This window comes from Musca domestica, unplaced genomic scaffold (genome assembly GCF_030504385.1).
Source record: "Musca domestica strain aabys unplaced genomic scaffold, Musca_domestica.polishedcontigs.V.1.1 60, whole genome shotgun sequence".
Classification (NCBI taxonomy): domain Eukaryota; kingdom Metazoa; phylum Arthropoda; class Insecta; order Diptera; family Muscidae; genus Musca; species Musca domestica.
This window is the reverse complement of record NW_026712364.1, coordinates 2,780,922-2,795,574: the sequence shown is the minus strand read 5'-3', so window position 1 is coordinate 2,795,574 and position 14,653 is coordinate 2,780,922. Positions and strand designations below refer to the sequence as shown.

At 34.5% G+C, this 14,653-nt stretch overlaps 1 protein-coding gene across 6 annotated transcripts in view; it reads right to left on the bottom strand.

The window, feature by feature from the left end:
- Nucleotides 1–1,089: 1,089 nt before the first annotated feature.
- Nucleotides 1,090–14,653, bottom strand: part of LOC101898447 (anoctamin-2) — a 48,242-nt gene continuing 34,678 nt past the window's right edge. For 5 of the 6 annotated variants that reach the window (XM_059129348.1, XM_059129346.1, XM_059129345.1 and 2 more), the window contains 10 exons: nt 12,061–12,300; nt 5,670–5,830; nt 5,010–5,178; nt 4,896–4,951; nt 4,669–4,827; nt 4,440–4,600; nt 4,031–4,275; nt 3,350–3,971; nt 1,757–2,244; nt 1,090–1,691 (listed from right to left, as the gene is read on the bottom strand). In XM_059129348.1, coding sequence (XP_058985331.1) covers nt 1,356–1,691; nt 1,757–2,244; nt 3,350–3,971; nt 4,031–4,275; nt 4,440–4,600; nt 4,669–4,827; nt 4,896–4,951; nt 5,010–5,178; nt 5,670–5,830; nt 12,061–12,300 — 2,637 coding nt within the window. In that variant the 3' untranslated portion in view covers nt 1,090–1,355. Of the gene's footprint in view, nt 1,692–1,756; nt 2,245–3,349; nt 3,972–4,030; nt 4,276–4,439; nt 4,601–4,668; nt 4,828–4,895; nt 4,952–5,009; nt 5,179–5,669; nt 5,831–12,060; nt 12,301–12,769; nt 13,069–14,653 lie in introns of those variants that run through there. The other variant, XM_059129351.1, reaches the window with a different exon arrangement.

The window sequence follows — 14,653 nt, the reverse complement described above, 5'->3', positions numbered from 1 at the left end:
CAAAGCCATGACAAGGTTACTTCTGATCTTTACATTGATGTTAACATCCAAGAAATCAGATATATAGCAAAATATGTGCGATATATATGTCTATCAAAGAAGATATGCTTGAAAGATCTCTAATATGTCGAGAACGGCTGAACTGATTTCGATAGTTCTCATTAATTCAGAATGGCCTCTTGGCAGGAAAGAAAGAACGTCTAAAAAATCGCATAAAAATATCTCTCTAAAGATGAAAATATTGATTTTGTAAAATTTTCTCATAGTTTTTCAATTTTGTCATATTTTTGGCATATTTTCATTTTGAATTAAACATTTAGTAATATTTCTACAGCTAACAAAACTAAGTAGTTAGGATATCAGGATATCATATACAGATCGCATTTATGGCCCGATTCTTACGAAATTTTGCATGGGGATAAGATGAGGGTCAGAATAAAAGCATACACTTTTTGAGTTTGATCGCCATATATTTAGGGGTTGAAATGGACCAAAAAACTGTAAAATTGTCAGCAGGTCGTAATTATCGCCCGATCCTCACGCACATTTGAATGGGGGTTACGGGACATTGCAAAAGCCAAGCAGTTTTATATGGCCATCCAAAAATATTCAATTTGAGAAATAGTTTGCAAACTTTTGTAGACAAGATTAGAAAATGTCCATTCCAGTGATTCTTTGGAGAATTCACAAATACAGGAAAGACGCACTTCTGACTATTTCGTTAACTCTGATTTCAAATGCCTATATCTCATATAGATGCGTTTCAGTCAAAAACTTCTGAGAGATTATAGGTCTTTGGGAAAAATTGGTTCCAGCTCTAGGAAGACCATTTAAGTGCAACATCTACCAATAAATTGGAAATGAGCAAATTAGTTTAAGTTGCTATTATTCGAAAAATAGAGAACGAAACCTGATGGGTTCTTTTATTATTTGTCACAATATCTTGTGGAATTCTTTCGAGTATCTCGCCTATATAAACTGTATCGTTTATTGTAGTGTTGTAGGGTATTCAACAGTCGGCCCTGCTCGACTGTAGCCTTTGCTTACTTGTTGTTACTAAGTTAAAAAGAAAAAAAAAACCAAAAAAAAAAAAAAATTTGCTGATTGGAGAAAATCATATACTCAAGTCACCCAGATTCACTTCCATTGTTTCAAAGAAATTTTTGTCATACAAAGCTAAGAAAGACTGAAGGAGCCATTTGATTGACCGTCTCAAATAAATACAAAAACAAATAGCTACCATAGTCTAGAGTAAACAAAACGCTTACAACTGGCATTCGATTGCTTACTAATTTGGCAAATTTTGCAATCGCTAATGCTATCTTAGTATCTAATACTAGCAGATAAGCTAATAACTACAGTTGCGTTGTATCATCTTGTATTATGTTGCGTTTGCGTAGCTGGACTACATCATCGTCTTCCTCTTCAATGGGATCCGAAAAAGTACCGCCACCATTGTTCAATGCACTATTATTGTTGTTATGGTTTGTAATGCCCTTGATAACATTTGAGGCAAGGCCATGGACTTTTTCTGCTAATTTCTTGGCAGCATCTTTTTGCGCCTGACGTTTTTCATATTCAATGATGTGTTCGCGTAACAAAAAGTTTTCACGTTTGATGCGACGCAATAACTTGCCCGACACATCGGGAATTGCCCAGGCAATTATGGTCTGCAAGACACCAATTACATTCTGCAAAAAAGTTAGAAACTTCATTACAAATACCCAAAAAGCAAAAAAACTAATAAATAGCTCACCTGAAATACCACAATGAAGGCCAGGCGTATTATCAATATCTTCCAATAATACATTGGTCTCTTATACGGATGCTCATGCCATGGCGGATTACGAAATTCGGAATAACGACATTCACTGACATTGCCATATTTCGATTCACCCAATATCGGCTGTGTCCTGTAATCTTTGGTATCGAAATATGCCAGGGTGAAATTCAAATAGCCCTGTAAGCTATAATCATGCGTTTCATGTTGATACACCAGTTTGGGTATCAGATTCGTTGAGAAGGCTATAATCATGGCACATGAAGCTACTGCAATTTTTGTCACCACTGTCATAATGCTGAACCACACACCAATGTCACGAGCACGCTGGGCCACGGGTCTACGTATAAATTTTAACATTTTTACAGCATCTAATCGCACCTCTATGACATTGTTGATAAGGGCCAGCAGAGGTGCCAGTGGGAAGGCCAAACCGAAGAGTGTAATAAAACCGTATTGGATGACTGAAAGGAATATACAAAAAAAAAAAACTTTACAATATAGTTCTCAATATAATGGAATTAAAACAGGCAAAATATAACGAAGTCAGCTATTTGGAGGTAGAGTCTCGGCTTAAATACCCAAGTTCCAATCATCCTTAGACTGACGAGGCGATGCTTCAGCACCCCTTAAGTAGTGAAGACTCTGTGGTGGACCGCCTAACGCTGAGATGTTTTGCGACCACGTGCTTATCACTATTATAGATTTACAGCAAGGATACCAACTGTATTATAAGGGAGCTTCGTTGAAGATAACATATGGAAGATCGAAATATAACATACCGAATTTTAAACAATCCAAATCCAATTCGTCTATATACCGAATATCAGGAGGTACCGTAATATTGGGGTATGCAATAACATATACCCACATGAAACATTTACGAACTTATCCTGCCTACTGACAAAATGCACTAGCATGCAATAATTCGAAAGATAGCGTGATTACGACACATAGACAAATGGACATCGCTTAATCGACTCAGAAATTCAGATAACTTTCTCTAGGAGTTACAAATGGAATGGCAAAGTTGATATACCCTCCATTGTCAATCGTCGCAAAGGGAGGAGCTCGAGAGAGAAGCTGGATAGAATATAATTTTCGTCGATAAAATGTAGTCGGAAATCCGGGATACAAGGGATAAAAAAGATTATTGCCAGACGGTAAATTACTGTAGTCGATATGTCAGTGGGGATCCGTCAAAAACACTGATGAGGAGTCAGGGGGAGTCAGTAACCTAAGACGAAGAAAATGTCGTATGCTTTCGACTTGCAGAAAAGGATATTGCGAAGTACACTGATGAGAAGGCGTACGTAGAAACTGTCGGTACAGTTTCACTAAAACTTTGGAACCCAACGCCAACAATACAATATGTTGGAAGTTTCCTTTTCCGTTTTTGTAGATTTCATTTTTGAAATAATGCCATACAGTCGTGCAAAAATCTTACTTTTGGTTTTGGACCGAGAGCGTTTACACTGAAAATAATCGAAAACTCCGCTTTCTGTATACAGAAGTCTTTCCTACAACACATGTCTTCCGCACAAGAACTCCCTCCTCGCATAAACTTACCCATTTCCAAATATTCTCCAAACATCGATGTATTCGTCCACGGTTCCAAATGATAGTCCTCCGTCCATTGATTGCACGAGACCAATTTCTCCTCATTCTTGCGGCGACGCAAACCCACATGCGTTGAGAGTTTCCGAAATTTCTTCATTAAATATGGCACCAGCATTTCAAAGATTGCATTCACAGCCTGTTTACCAACCATTATGATTATCAATTGGATACATAGCTCCATTAGGCAACCACCAGGGTTGCATTCTTCTTGGCGAAAACCAAATATGGTATTATATTTCATGGGATAGCCAACAAATTTGCCCTTAAGGAAGGCGATGTAGAAAAGCGATGAGTAGTAATTCACAAATTGGAATACGTAATGTTTAATGGTTAAGCTCTCGTCGTATTCGGTTTGGGTGCGACAATATTCCCAATCGGTGAGTTTAACAGCCAACGAACTATAGGCATAATCTAAGATGGAGATAACTATCAAATCTATGATACCAGCTGTAAAAGGCATGGCCATAATTTTGTATGTTGCCGAGTTTTCATCGCCCCAGACACTGTGCGATGCTCTTTGGGCCATACGATAAACAACCATAGAGAATATGGCTATAAGTGATATGCATATCTGAAAAGAGGTGAACGAGTTATAAATAGAACTCAAACGTTTTCATATGAAGTACTCACCGATAATACCATTAAACTGTAACTGGTAAAACTGGGTAAAAACTTTGTCGTCCAAAAAGGCACCTCCGGTTCAAATACACTCTCCGGATCCAACTGATCCAGTTTCTGAGCAAGTTTTCTATTCTTTCTCAACTTTTGCAAGTATTGAGGACGAGGATGTTCCACATCATGTGTATAGCCAGTTAGACCCCATCGATGTATCAAACGGGCGGAGTAACGTTTCCAAAGCTCCAAATAGGTAACGGCTGCAAATATTAAATAATTTTTTAATGTCAATATTAGAATTAAATTTGAAATGTATTTTTTATCGGCCTAAGATTTCAGAAGTCTGCAAGTGAACTTAGAAAGCTTCTACTGACAATCTATATTTTAATATTTCTATCATCAATATATGCTTTTGCTTACTTACCCCACATCGACATAATAAAAGCAAATAACACTGTCATATTATTATCTATCAGATAATTCATTTTCGAGGCTGCACAGGTATTTTTCAGTTCCCAATAATCACAATTACGATCACATTGTGGACACATTAGGGTGGTTTTGTTTGCGTTGCATATTTCTTGACTGTAAAAAAAGAACAAAATAAATCACTAGCCTTTATACTTTAGGTGTGTCTGCTTTGGTCATCGTACCTGATTGGATCCGTGTGCCACGTTATAAAACCATAAACAAAGAAAAGAATGCCACAAATGCTAACCGGTATCAACATGTGAGTATAAAATCCAAGCCACGCAAAATAGATGGCAACCTTGGCACCAAAATATTCTTTGATTGCATCTAGAGGTTGTAAACTAGAAGAGAAATAGAAACCACATGATCTTTGGTATTTAAATAATTATATGTATTTTTTAGAACTTACTGTTTCCATTTTCTTAAATTGGCCCATTCGCTTAATAGTAAATCCCTATCAGTATCCTGCAATCATTTGTTTTTTGTAAAACTTATGTTTATTGTTGAAATAGGTTATACTTACATCATGCAGTGTATATGCACATTCGTAAACCCCGTCAGCTAAAAGTTTTTCTATACCTAAATTGTCTGGAGTCTCTTCGCCTTCTATAAAATGTTGTCGTTCCAATATAAAATTGATTATATAAATTCGTGTGCCGGCATCAAAGAAATTCGGTTGCTCACAATCAAATCTGAAATTGAATTGTTGAGGAAATAAAATATATTATTTTGGTGATTGAAAAAAAATAAAGTTCAGGCCGTTTGAAAGAAAACCATATAAACCACTAACTTTGTAGGGTAATTCGAGAGTTTATCCCATATTTAAATAAATCCCCCTCTAATTTCAAAATTCGAATAGTAGCATTGAATATAAATATATCTCTAGAAAATTTAATTAACGAGATAACGATTGGAAATATCAAAAGAATTTAGAGCTCAATCCGATACATCCTGATTTACACCTTAACATGCTGGAGATATATATTGATTTGTTAGTAGTTACGATTGCCAAAAAATAATAAGAAAGCCCTTATATGGTGATGGAAGTTTTTGACGGATACAGCCTTAACAACTGAATTACTATTTCATTGTGGTTATAAATTTATCATTCAAGAACATTTATTATTAACAAGCTTTTATTAATAATCTTTTTTGATGTTCATAAAATTCTAGATATACTTACAAATGCTCATAGTTCCGTTGAAATTCAAAATGAATACGTTTTGGTTTAGGTGGAAACTTGTCAGGATTCAGTTGTATTGATTTGAATAGATTGCCACAACACGTTCGTACACTATCGCTAAGTTCATATTCCTCTCTGTAGATTTGATCCTGGCCTGGAATCTGAAAAATACAAAATCAATATATATAAAATTCTGCATGAAAATGGATTAAATCGTGTAGGATTGAAAAAATCCAGTTTTGATAAGTGAACTTGGTGAGTATATTTTAAAAATATCATAAGAAATCTAAAGGACGAAAGCCTTTCGTAGATATATAATCTAGTGATGCGGCATTTTTTTGCTGTGATCCAACAATGTATGGATACAAAAAGCTTTATATCTAGGTTAGCTGCAATTGTTATTTTATAAGGGTATCTCTTCGTAGAATATTTTACATAATTGTATTGTAAACGAGTTATTTATTTGTATGGAGACAGCTATGCTTCATTTTCTTAGGGTCATACGAACTATATCACAATTTAAAATTCTATGAAATTAGGAGAGAGAGGAAATTTATTTTAGAACCTGATCAAATATTGACAACTCAAGTGACAAAAATTCCAAAAAAAAATACAGTGAGCAGCATACATAAGTCATGAGCAGCATTTAGTTATTCCTCAAAAACTACTTCACCAAAATTATAACACTTATTTTATTTATTTACTCCTATACGAAATCACTGAATTTCCAGCACGACACAACTCAAAGAAATACTTCTGACGGAATGGGGAAAAATATCGGCAGACTACACTAAAAAGCTTATGTACTCAGTGGCCGACCGACTAAATGAAGTCTTACGACTCTAAGGATATATAGCTTTGACAAAATATTCAGTTGTTTGTTCATAGCATTTTCCAAAAAAAAAAACAAATCATTTGGCAGGCCCTTTTGAGATCATATTATAAAATAAGCAATAAAAGAAATCACTATGCAAAGAATATGCTAAAAGTATAAAAAATAAGCATAAGCATATACAAGAATCGATAAAGAAAGGATAGAGGTCGGGTAGGTCGACTTTTATGTTACCTCATATCCTCTTCTACGGCAGGGGTGCTTCCATGATAAATATTTAAATTAAAAATATTTTATAGAAATTCAACGTTTTTAGGAAACATAAACCGAATTTAAAGCACTTGTTTCTAGGATAAATTCGGTCGGAATTGCTACAATTCAGCCCATTTGGGCTGATATTAGCCATTTGGTGTACACTAACATGAAATCGGATAAAGATATATATGGGAGCTATATCCAAATCTTAACCTATCTCCATAAAATTTTCTATAGGTATAAGTAAGTTATATGGTACCAACAAATATCATTCTTGTGGAGTGCATATGAGCGATTTATATACATGGGAGCTATAGATATAACTGAACCGATTTTCACCAAAATTTGAAGTACTAGCTTCTGGGCTGAATTTCGTCGGAAGTGGCAAAACTCAGTCTATTTCGGTTGATATTAGTCATTTGGAGCACAATAAATATGAAATCGGATATATTGGAGCTATATTTAAATCTGAACCAATCTGAACCAAGCATTTATATGCGAGCATAGCTATATCTGAACCGAGATGAAGTTCTTGCTTCTAGGCTAGAAATTTAGGTCATATGCACTGATCTTGGCCATTTGGTGCACAATTAACCCGAAATCGGTTGAAAATATATATGGGATATATCTAGGTTTGAACGATTCGCACAAATTTCAATAAGAAAATTTCATCTCAATCGGATAATTAATGCGACCTGCATTTGGTTCACAAAAATACACGAACGGGCTGACATATAAGTAACTATAGGTTTATTTCGCATTCTTCTTCATGTTACAAAGAAATACACAAAGAAAAATACCCTTACCACTATGTGGTGCAGGGTATTAAAGCTATAATTATTTAAAACTAGCTGGCCCGGTCCGCGTTGCCGGCCCGTAGTTTTTGTTTATTATGCATATTTTTAAAAGCATAATTATTCACAGATATGACTGATGTAAGTGTTTGCGTACTGGTCGATTAAAAGTGTTTTAAAATATCTGTACCCATTTATAAGCCGTGGACTTCAATATTTAAACCGTGTGCTTCAAATGTGTGGATGTGCTATACAAATCTATTAAAAAGTATATATGAATCTTATCCCCATGTAAGGGATCAAATTAATTTTTAGTATGGTAAAAATCGTAGCAAAATTTTACAGTCAAATGAGAAGCAATTAGGAATTTACTGTATTTTGTACACCTCATAATTGAGGGCTGAATGATTTAAGAATAGGCAAAGTTAATTACTTTTTTAAACCCATTAGCACCTTAGATTGTGCATTAGAGTCCTCATAAGTCCCCCTAACCATGTCGGTCTGTTTGTCCGCCAAAAGGTGGACTTGAGGGTATACTATTGCATGGAGAAAATTCTAAAATTTGTGAATATGTTGACATTTTTGTGTAAGATTTTCACCCCCCGAATACACATTTTTAGCCAAATCCTTTGAAATATGGTAAAATCAGGAGGTACCTTTATATGGGCACTACTCCGAAACATCGACCTACTTTGAAAACTTTCTTCTACCCCTTATAATCCAATATGGCAAATAGAGGCCAACTCAAAATTATAGGTATTTCACACCCATTACCGTAAGATGGGAATTTTTTTATTTTCCATTTAAATTGTAAATTGGAGACCCCATAAAGTCCATATTTTTCATCATAGTATAATTCAAAGACGATTCAACAAATATTCGGTCCCGTGCTACTTTCTTATATTTGTAATTTGTTCATGTTTTCACAATTTATTTCATATAGATGTACATTCCAAATCTACGTTCCCAACCAATATTCTCTTGGGAGTTACAAATTCAATAGAATACAAAATTTTCCTTCCTGACCACAGGTGTGAAAGTGGACTTGGGGATACTCCAATGTGGAGACTTTACTTAAATAATTCCTATGTGGCAATTATCTATATGATGGTTCCCTTCCCCAGGGTAGCATAACAAAATTTTTTAGCCAAATCAATTGATGAATGTGTTCAAGACCAATATGGGCCCTACTCTGAAAATTTCAAATTTTATGCGAAGAGGTTCTGTACCCCCTTAGACACAAAGATGCCTAATAAGGGCCAAAAATAAAAAGGGACTAAGACCCCAAAAATAGCTTGAATCATACGATGGTTATATAAATATAAAATCGGGTTGTACCCTTATCCGTGAGTTATGATCTATATCATGACCTGCAAAAGCGATTTAAGGTATCTTGAATGTTTGGGAAGAATTTCTGGGAGGATAGAAATCCTTTTCTTAATAAAAGTCCCATTCGCTCTACTATTTTGCACCTTTTATATTTGGTATTTTCCTGATTGTACTCCCAAAGAATTTTGCATTTTGAGCTCTCATTGGACGGATTATTGTCACATAAAAAAGGCATGTTCACGCTTTGAGATGAGGCCCATTAGGCTTTTTCGGTCATTTTTGATTATTTAAATGTGTTCGCATCTTCCAGCTGAACCACGATATAGGCCCTGGAGTTGAAAGGTAGATGTCAGTTTACATTCTATTTCGCACTTATTTTGGTGAAAAATTGTATAGTGAAAATTCAAATTCAAATTTTTATTGAGTCTTTTTTTTAACACGAAAATTTACAATTTTGAAGTGAAGAAAGAAATACTTAAAACTATAATGTTTTGTTTTAATGACTAAAGCGTATTTTCAGCGTCCGGCTTTACAAAAATTGATAATTAGTGTTTACTAAACTAAGAGTGTATATCGTGCTTGCTCCCGGCACTACAATGTTTGAGAGCATGTCTCATTTTATTTACCTTAAAACTAACTTAACCTAAACCTAACCTACACTTAAACAACAGAGATGATCAAACGAAAGTTTGTTCATCTAAGTTGTTAACTAGCCCCTGTGAATTCCACGAGAGGTGCTAATGTAAAATTCTGGACACTGAATATCTTCCAGAGACATGTATAAGTCAATACCTAACGGTGAGACGTAATTAGTATTTTGCCACGTGAAATTAGATTCCTTATTAACACATTCCTGAATAAGCAAGTTTGAATGCATAAAAGCCCTGTTAGCGTAGTTTTTAATTAAACGCATAGCATATACTGAGATTGGGGTAACTTTCGATGCTTCGTATATATACCGATTTAAGAAACGCTTATTATGGTACTTAAAATTTTTCCACAGAGACGAAGTATTTTTCTTTCGAATATCTCAAACTCTTTCATTACCGTTGGAGAGATTGGGAACCATATAGGTAGTGCGTACACCAGTACAGGCCTAATGCTTGTTTTGTAGAGCATTATCTTGGTTTTCGTCGGTAATGACTTGCTATTAAGAAGTCTTGCAAATGACCCCTTAATACCATATGCCTTACCTAAGTAGCCTCGCGCATTTGCATTAAATTTGAATAATTTATTGTACCAAACACCTAAATATTTAAATCTATCTCTAAATGGTATTTCTACTCCATTCAGAGACAACTTCAAGGACTTGCTTTCTGGTACAACCCATCTCTTACATTTCCCTGAAGCGTTCCTCAAACACATAGCCTCGCTCTTAGAAGTATTGATTTTTATACCCCAATCAGTATAGAAAGCATTAACTGTGTTTAAATGACAAGATACCATAGACAACGCCGCAGCAGGAGATTCAGCGTGCGCATACAAAAGACAGTCGTCTGCGTACAATACACCCAAAGAATTTTGCATAGTATGAGGGAAGTCATACATGTAAATATTGAATAGATGGGGAGATAAAATTGATCCCTGAGGAACACCGCATGACACATTCTCCACACATGATTTCAAATTTCCCAATTGTATATAAAATTTTCTATTGGTAAAAAAACTTTGAAATAACTTCACCACATTAGCTGCAAATCCTAATTCTGTCATTTTAAATAATATACCATTATGATATGTTCTATCAAATGCTTTTTCAACATCCAAAGAAACTGCGACAGTACATTTCCTTTCACGTAAATTAGAAATTATATCACTGCTAAATTTAGTCAAAGCATCTACAGTCGAATGCTCTCTTTTGAAGCCAAATTGATAATTTGGAATATACTCGGATCGTAAACCCTCATTCATTTTTTCACGTATAATTTTTTCAAATAATTTACCTACATTAGATAGCAACGAAATAGGCCTTAAATTGTTGATATCTGATGAATTTTGTTTCTTTTTGATTGGCAGAATCTTTCCAATCTTCCAGACTGTAGGAAATGTATAGTGAAAAATTATTCTTCATTTTGTTCACAAAAAATCAATTGAATTCAATATGATAATGCAAATTGAAAAAAAAAATTGACAAAAAAAGAATAACAAATTGTAAAAATATTCAACTTGTTTGCCGATTTTTTACAGCAAATGTTTAAAGGTCCTTACAAAGTTTGTCAATAGAATGTACTATTATTTTAAAAATCGATTCCATTGAAAAAAATTTTTTTTTTCGATTTTTTTCCCGATTTCAGAATTTGTGCAATGAGATCTCTTTTTCGTGAGTTTTTGGCGATTTTGAAAAAGTAATTATCTTTTAACTTTGGTGTGACCGCGTTTAATTATTTCGATATCCTCTATTCCGTTTCGCCACCGCATAATTCGGTACTACACTTCCATGTAACCCGCCATTAATTTCAGTTCTTAAGAAATCAAGTCAATTAAATAAATTGGTATTAATATTCGAATCCAAAAATAAAATATAAAAAAATGTACATTAGAAAAAAGAAAGTCAAAATGGAAAAAAATCATGCAAAATAAAACATTACTATTGTACAATTCAAAATTCAAAATGAAAATGTTAATATATCACATTTTTACGCGATTTTTTTGGATATTATCCTTTTCGGAAAAGAGACAATTCCGATTTTGTTTGAATCGTTAAAATCTGTCCAGCGGTTCTTAAGTTATAAGCGTAGTAACTAACACAACTTCCTTTTATATATATAGATGTTCACCCTTTGTGGGAGATGTACTTGATGGATGATCTAGCACTCATTCTCTTTCTGTGCATTAAATTATTTTCTTTGAAAATTTCGACATTTTGTGTGGGAGATACCCGGTTCAATTCTTGACTGATATTGCCCATCTTCAAACTCGGTCTAATTATAATAATAATATTGCGATGTACCAAGATTGGATCAAATCTGATACTCCCTTCGAGAGTTATGCGACATCGCCAGATTGAAGCCAAATGTCCTGAAACGGATTTAGTCCAAAGAGACCTAGAGTCTAAAACCGTTATTTCCATTGGGCACATTTTGGCCGTTTAGCCATATCGCAGAGGGTATAGAGACTACATCATCTTATGGTGGAGTGAATAACATACATACATACACCAAACTAATATTGTTTCAAATACCTTTTTCATTGGCAGCTTAATTTTCAGTATTTCAGCATATCGATACAACACCTCCCTCGGTGCATGAATCTTAATGAAATGTATCCGTTGGGTATTGTCACGTTCCAGATGGAGACCTTCCTTTTCCAAATTCGCCTCGAATGTTTCACGTTTCTTGATATTGTCCAATTTGTGATCAGCGCCATTGTAGGCCAAAACATAGTCAACACCACGCACACCATCCTGGAAGCGTCGTCGTGTCTAAAGGGAGAGAAATAAAAACACATTTGTTATTATCGGGATACATATATTTTATACATTTTGAAAGCTAGATTTTCTATACAACTATTTATAAATTTACATATTGCTTTTATTTTTTGTATTGTTTGGTCTATATATAAATAAAATATACAAAATATTAACTTATTCAATCAGATGTACGAGTATATATGGGCGATTGTCATCCTAATGTACATAAAAGAATACCAAAAAAAGCAATAAATCATTGTTAAATACAGTCAACCATAACTAAATAGAACTTGTCATAACAAAACACTACGTGATGTGGAAGCATCCCAATATGAAATATAGTTATATAAGCATAAATTTGGCTAAACATGACAGGTCGACATTTTTTTTTCTGCGCTTGCTTAGCAACTAATTCACTATACCATTGTTCGACTGTATTCAACTTAATAGTTTAGCTGTTTTCAAACACAACTCATCTTACTTTTGCATCACCAACCACCGTATCGAGATCGGAAAATAATTGCATACAATTTCCCATAGTCCAAAAATAATACTTAATTTTAGAACTTATATACTATTTATTTATAAAAACAAAACAAAACATTAGGAAAACACTATATAACCGGAAGATTTACTGCCCTGAGTCATGAAAGCTAATATTTTCTGTATTTTCTTTTTTATTTTTGTTGAAACATTTTTGAACCGCCTTTGTTTTGTTAAAGAAAAAACAAAGCAGATAAATTTGATATTTTTTAAATTCTTTTCACGCTGTTCTGTCGAATCGCCGACAAGAACACTGAATCAACTGTTTTCTACACTTCTATGAAGAACAGATGAGACGTCGAGCACCAAGACTCAACAACAGAAACTGGGTAAATATTTTGTAGTTGACACCGCCGCCGGCCTTTTTGTTGTGGAATGTGGAACGTATTTGCATGTTGGAGGAACATCAATTGACTCATTTGTTTGAAGAGTGTTTTTCGTGGTCTCTTGTGAAAGGAGACTTTTAATATAAAGAGGTTTCTCACAATTTGGTATGTGAAAACTAGTACCCTATTAGTTTTCACATACCAAATTACGAGAAACATGTTTAAATTAAAAGTCTCCTTTCCTTTGGTACCTCCCCCACAAAAGTTCGATATTTTAAATACAACAAGTAAAAATGCTGTAAGTTCGGTCGGACCGAACTTTGAATACCCTCCACCAATTGGTACAAATTTAACAATTTTCAAAAAAAATAAAATCCGTTAAAAATTCTGTTAAAATCTTGAAAATACCTAATGTAGTCGTATAATAGAGTCTATACGATGACGTGGACTGGCATAGGCAACTTTTGTCACTAGCTATTACAATATAGGTAGGTAGGTACCATGGTGGTTATAAAACATGGATCTGCACAGACAATTTTCTGTCATAGCTATAATATCCATTACGAACTTCAAATAGGAAGTTTGAAACAATTCCAGTAAATAATGTCGCTAAAATCATAAAAATATCGAAATCGGGGGGTACCGTTATATGGGGGCTATACGAAGACGTGGACCTGCATACCAACAGTCCTGCAGACATAACATACATTTGAGCAAAATTTTATCAATTTACTTCAATTCGTTCGGAAGCTAGAGTGGTTTCCACAGACGGACGGACATCGCTAAATCGACATGGAATTTTATGCTGATCAAGAATATATATACTTTGTGGGATCTAAAATGTGTATATCGAGGTGTTACAAACGGAATGACAAACTTAATATACCCTCCGTACTATAAAAAAAGTTTGAATGTGAAATTTCTGTTCCTTCCGAATGAGCAAATTATGTTGCTTCCTCAAATGTTTTTATAGAGATCGTATGTTTTCGAATGATATTGGTTCACGATCTATGATGATTATTTGAAAAGAGGAGCAATTAGGTTCAACATTTGCTTTTAGGATGTAGTAGATATAAGTGTGCTTCTTAAAGTAATTCTAGTTCAAGAAGTAATTCTAGTGTTGTAGGATATCAAATGGTCGGGTCCGCCCGACTATAGCTTGTGCTTACTTGTTTCTAAATGTTCTAATGATTCTATCATGATTTTCACTATGGATTATACTTTTTTCATTTTGTTACATTTATGATCTATTTATACCCTACACCACAAGGTGGTCAGGGTATTATGTCTTTGTGCATTTGTTTGTAACAGGCAAAAGGAAACGAGATAGACCCATAGTTCCTTTTGATGATCTGCATAGAAACACATTCTGTCCGTCTGTCCGTCCGACCGTCTGTCCGTCCGTCCGTCTGTCCATTTATTTTTGTAAACAAAGTACAAGTCGCATTTATTGCCCGATCCAGATGAAATTTTTCACAGATCATTTGTTCGGCCCA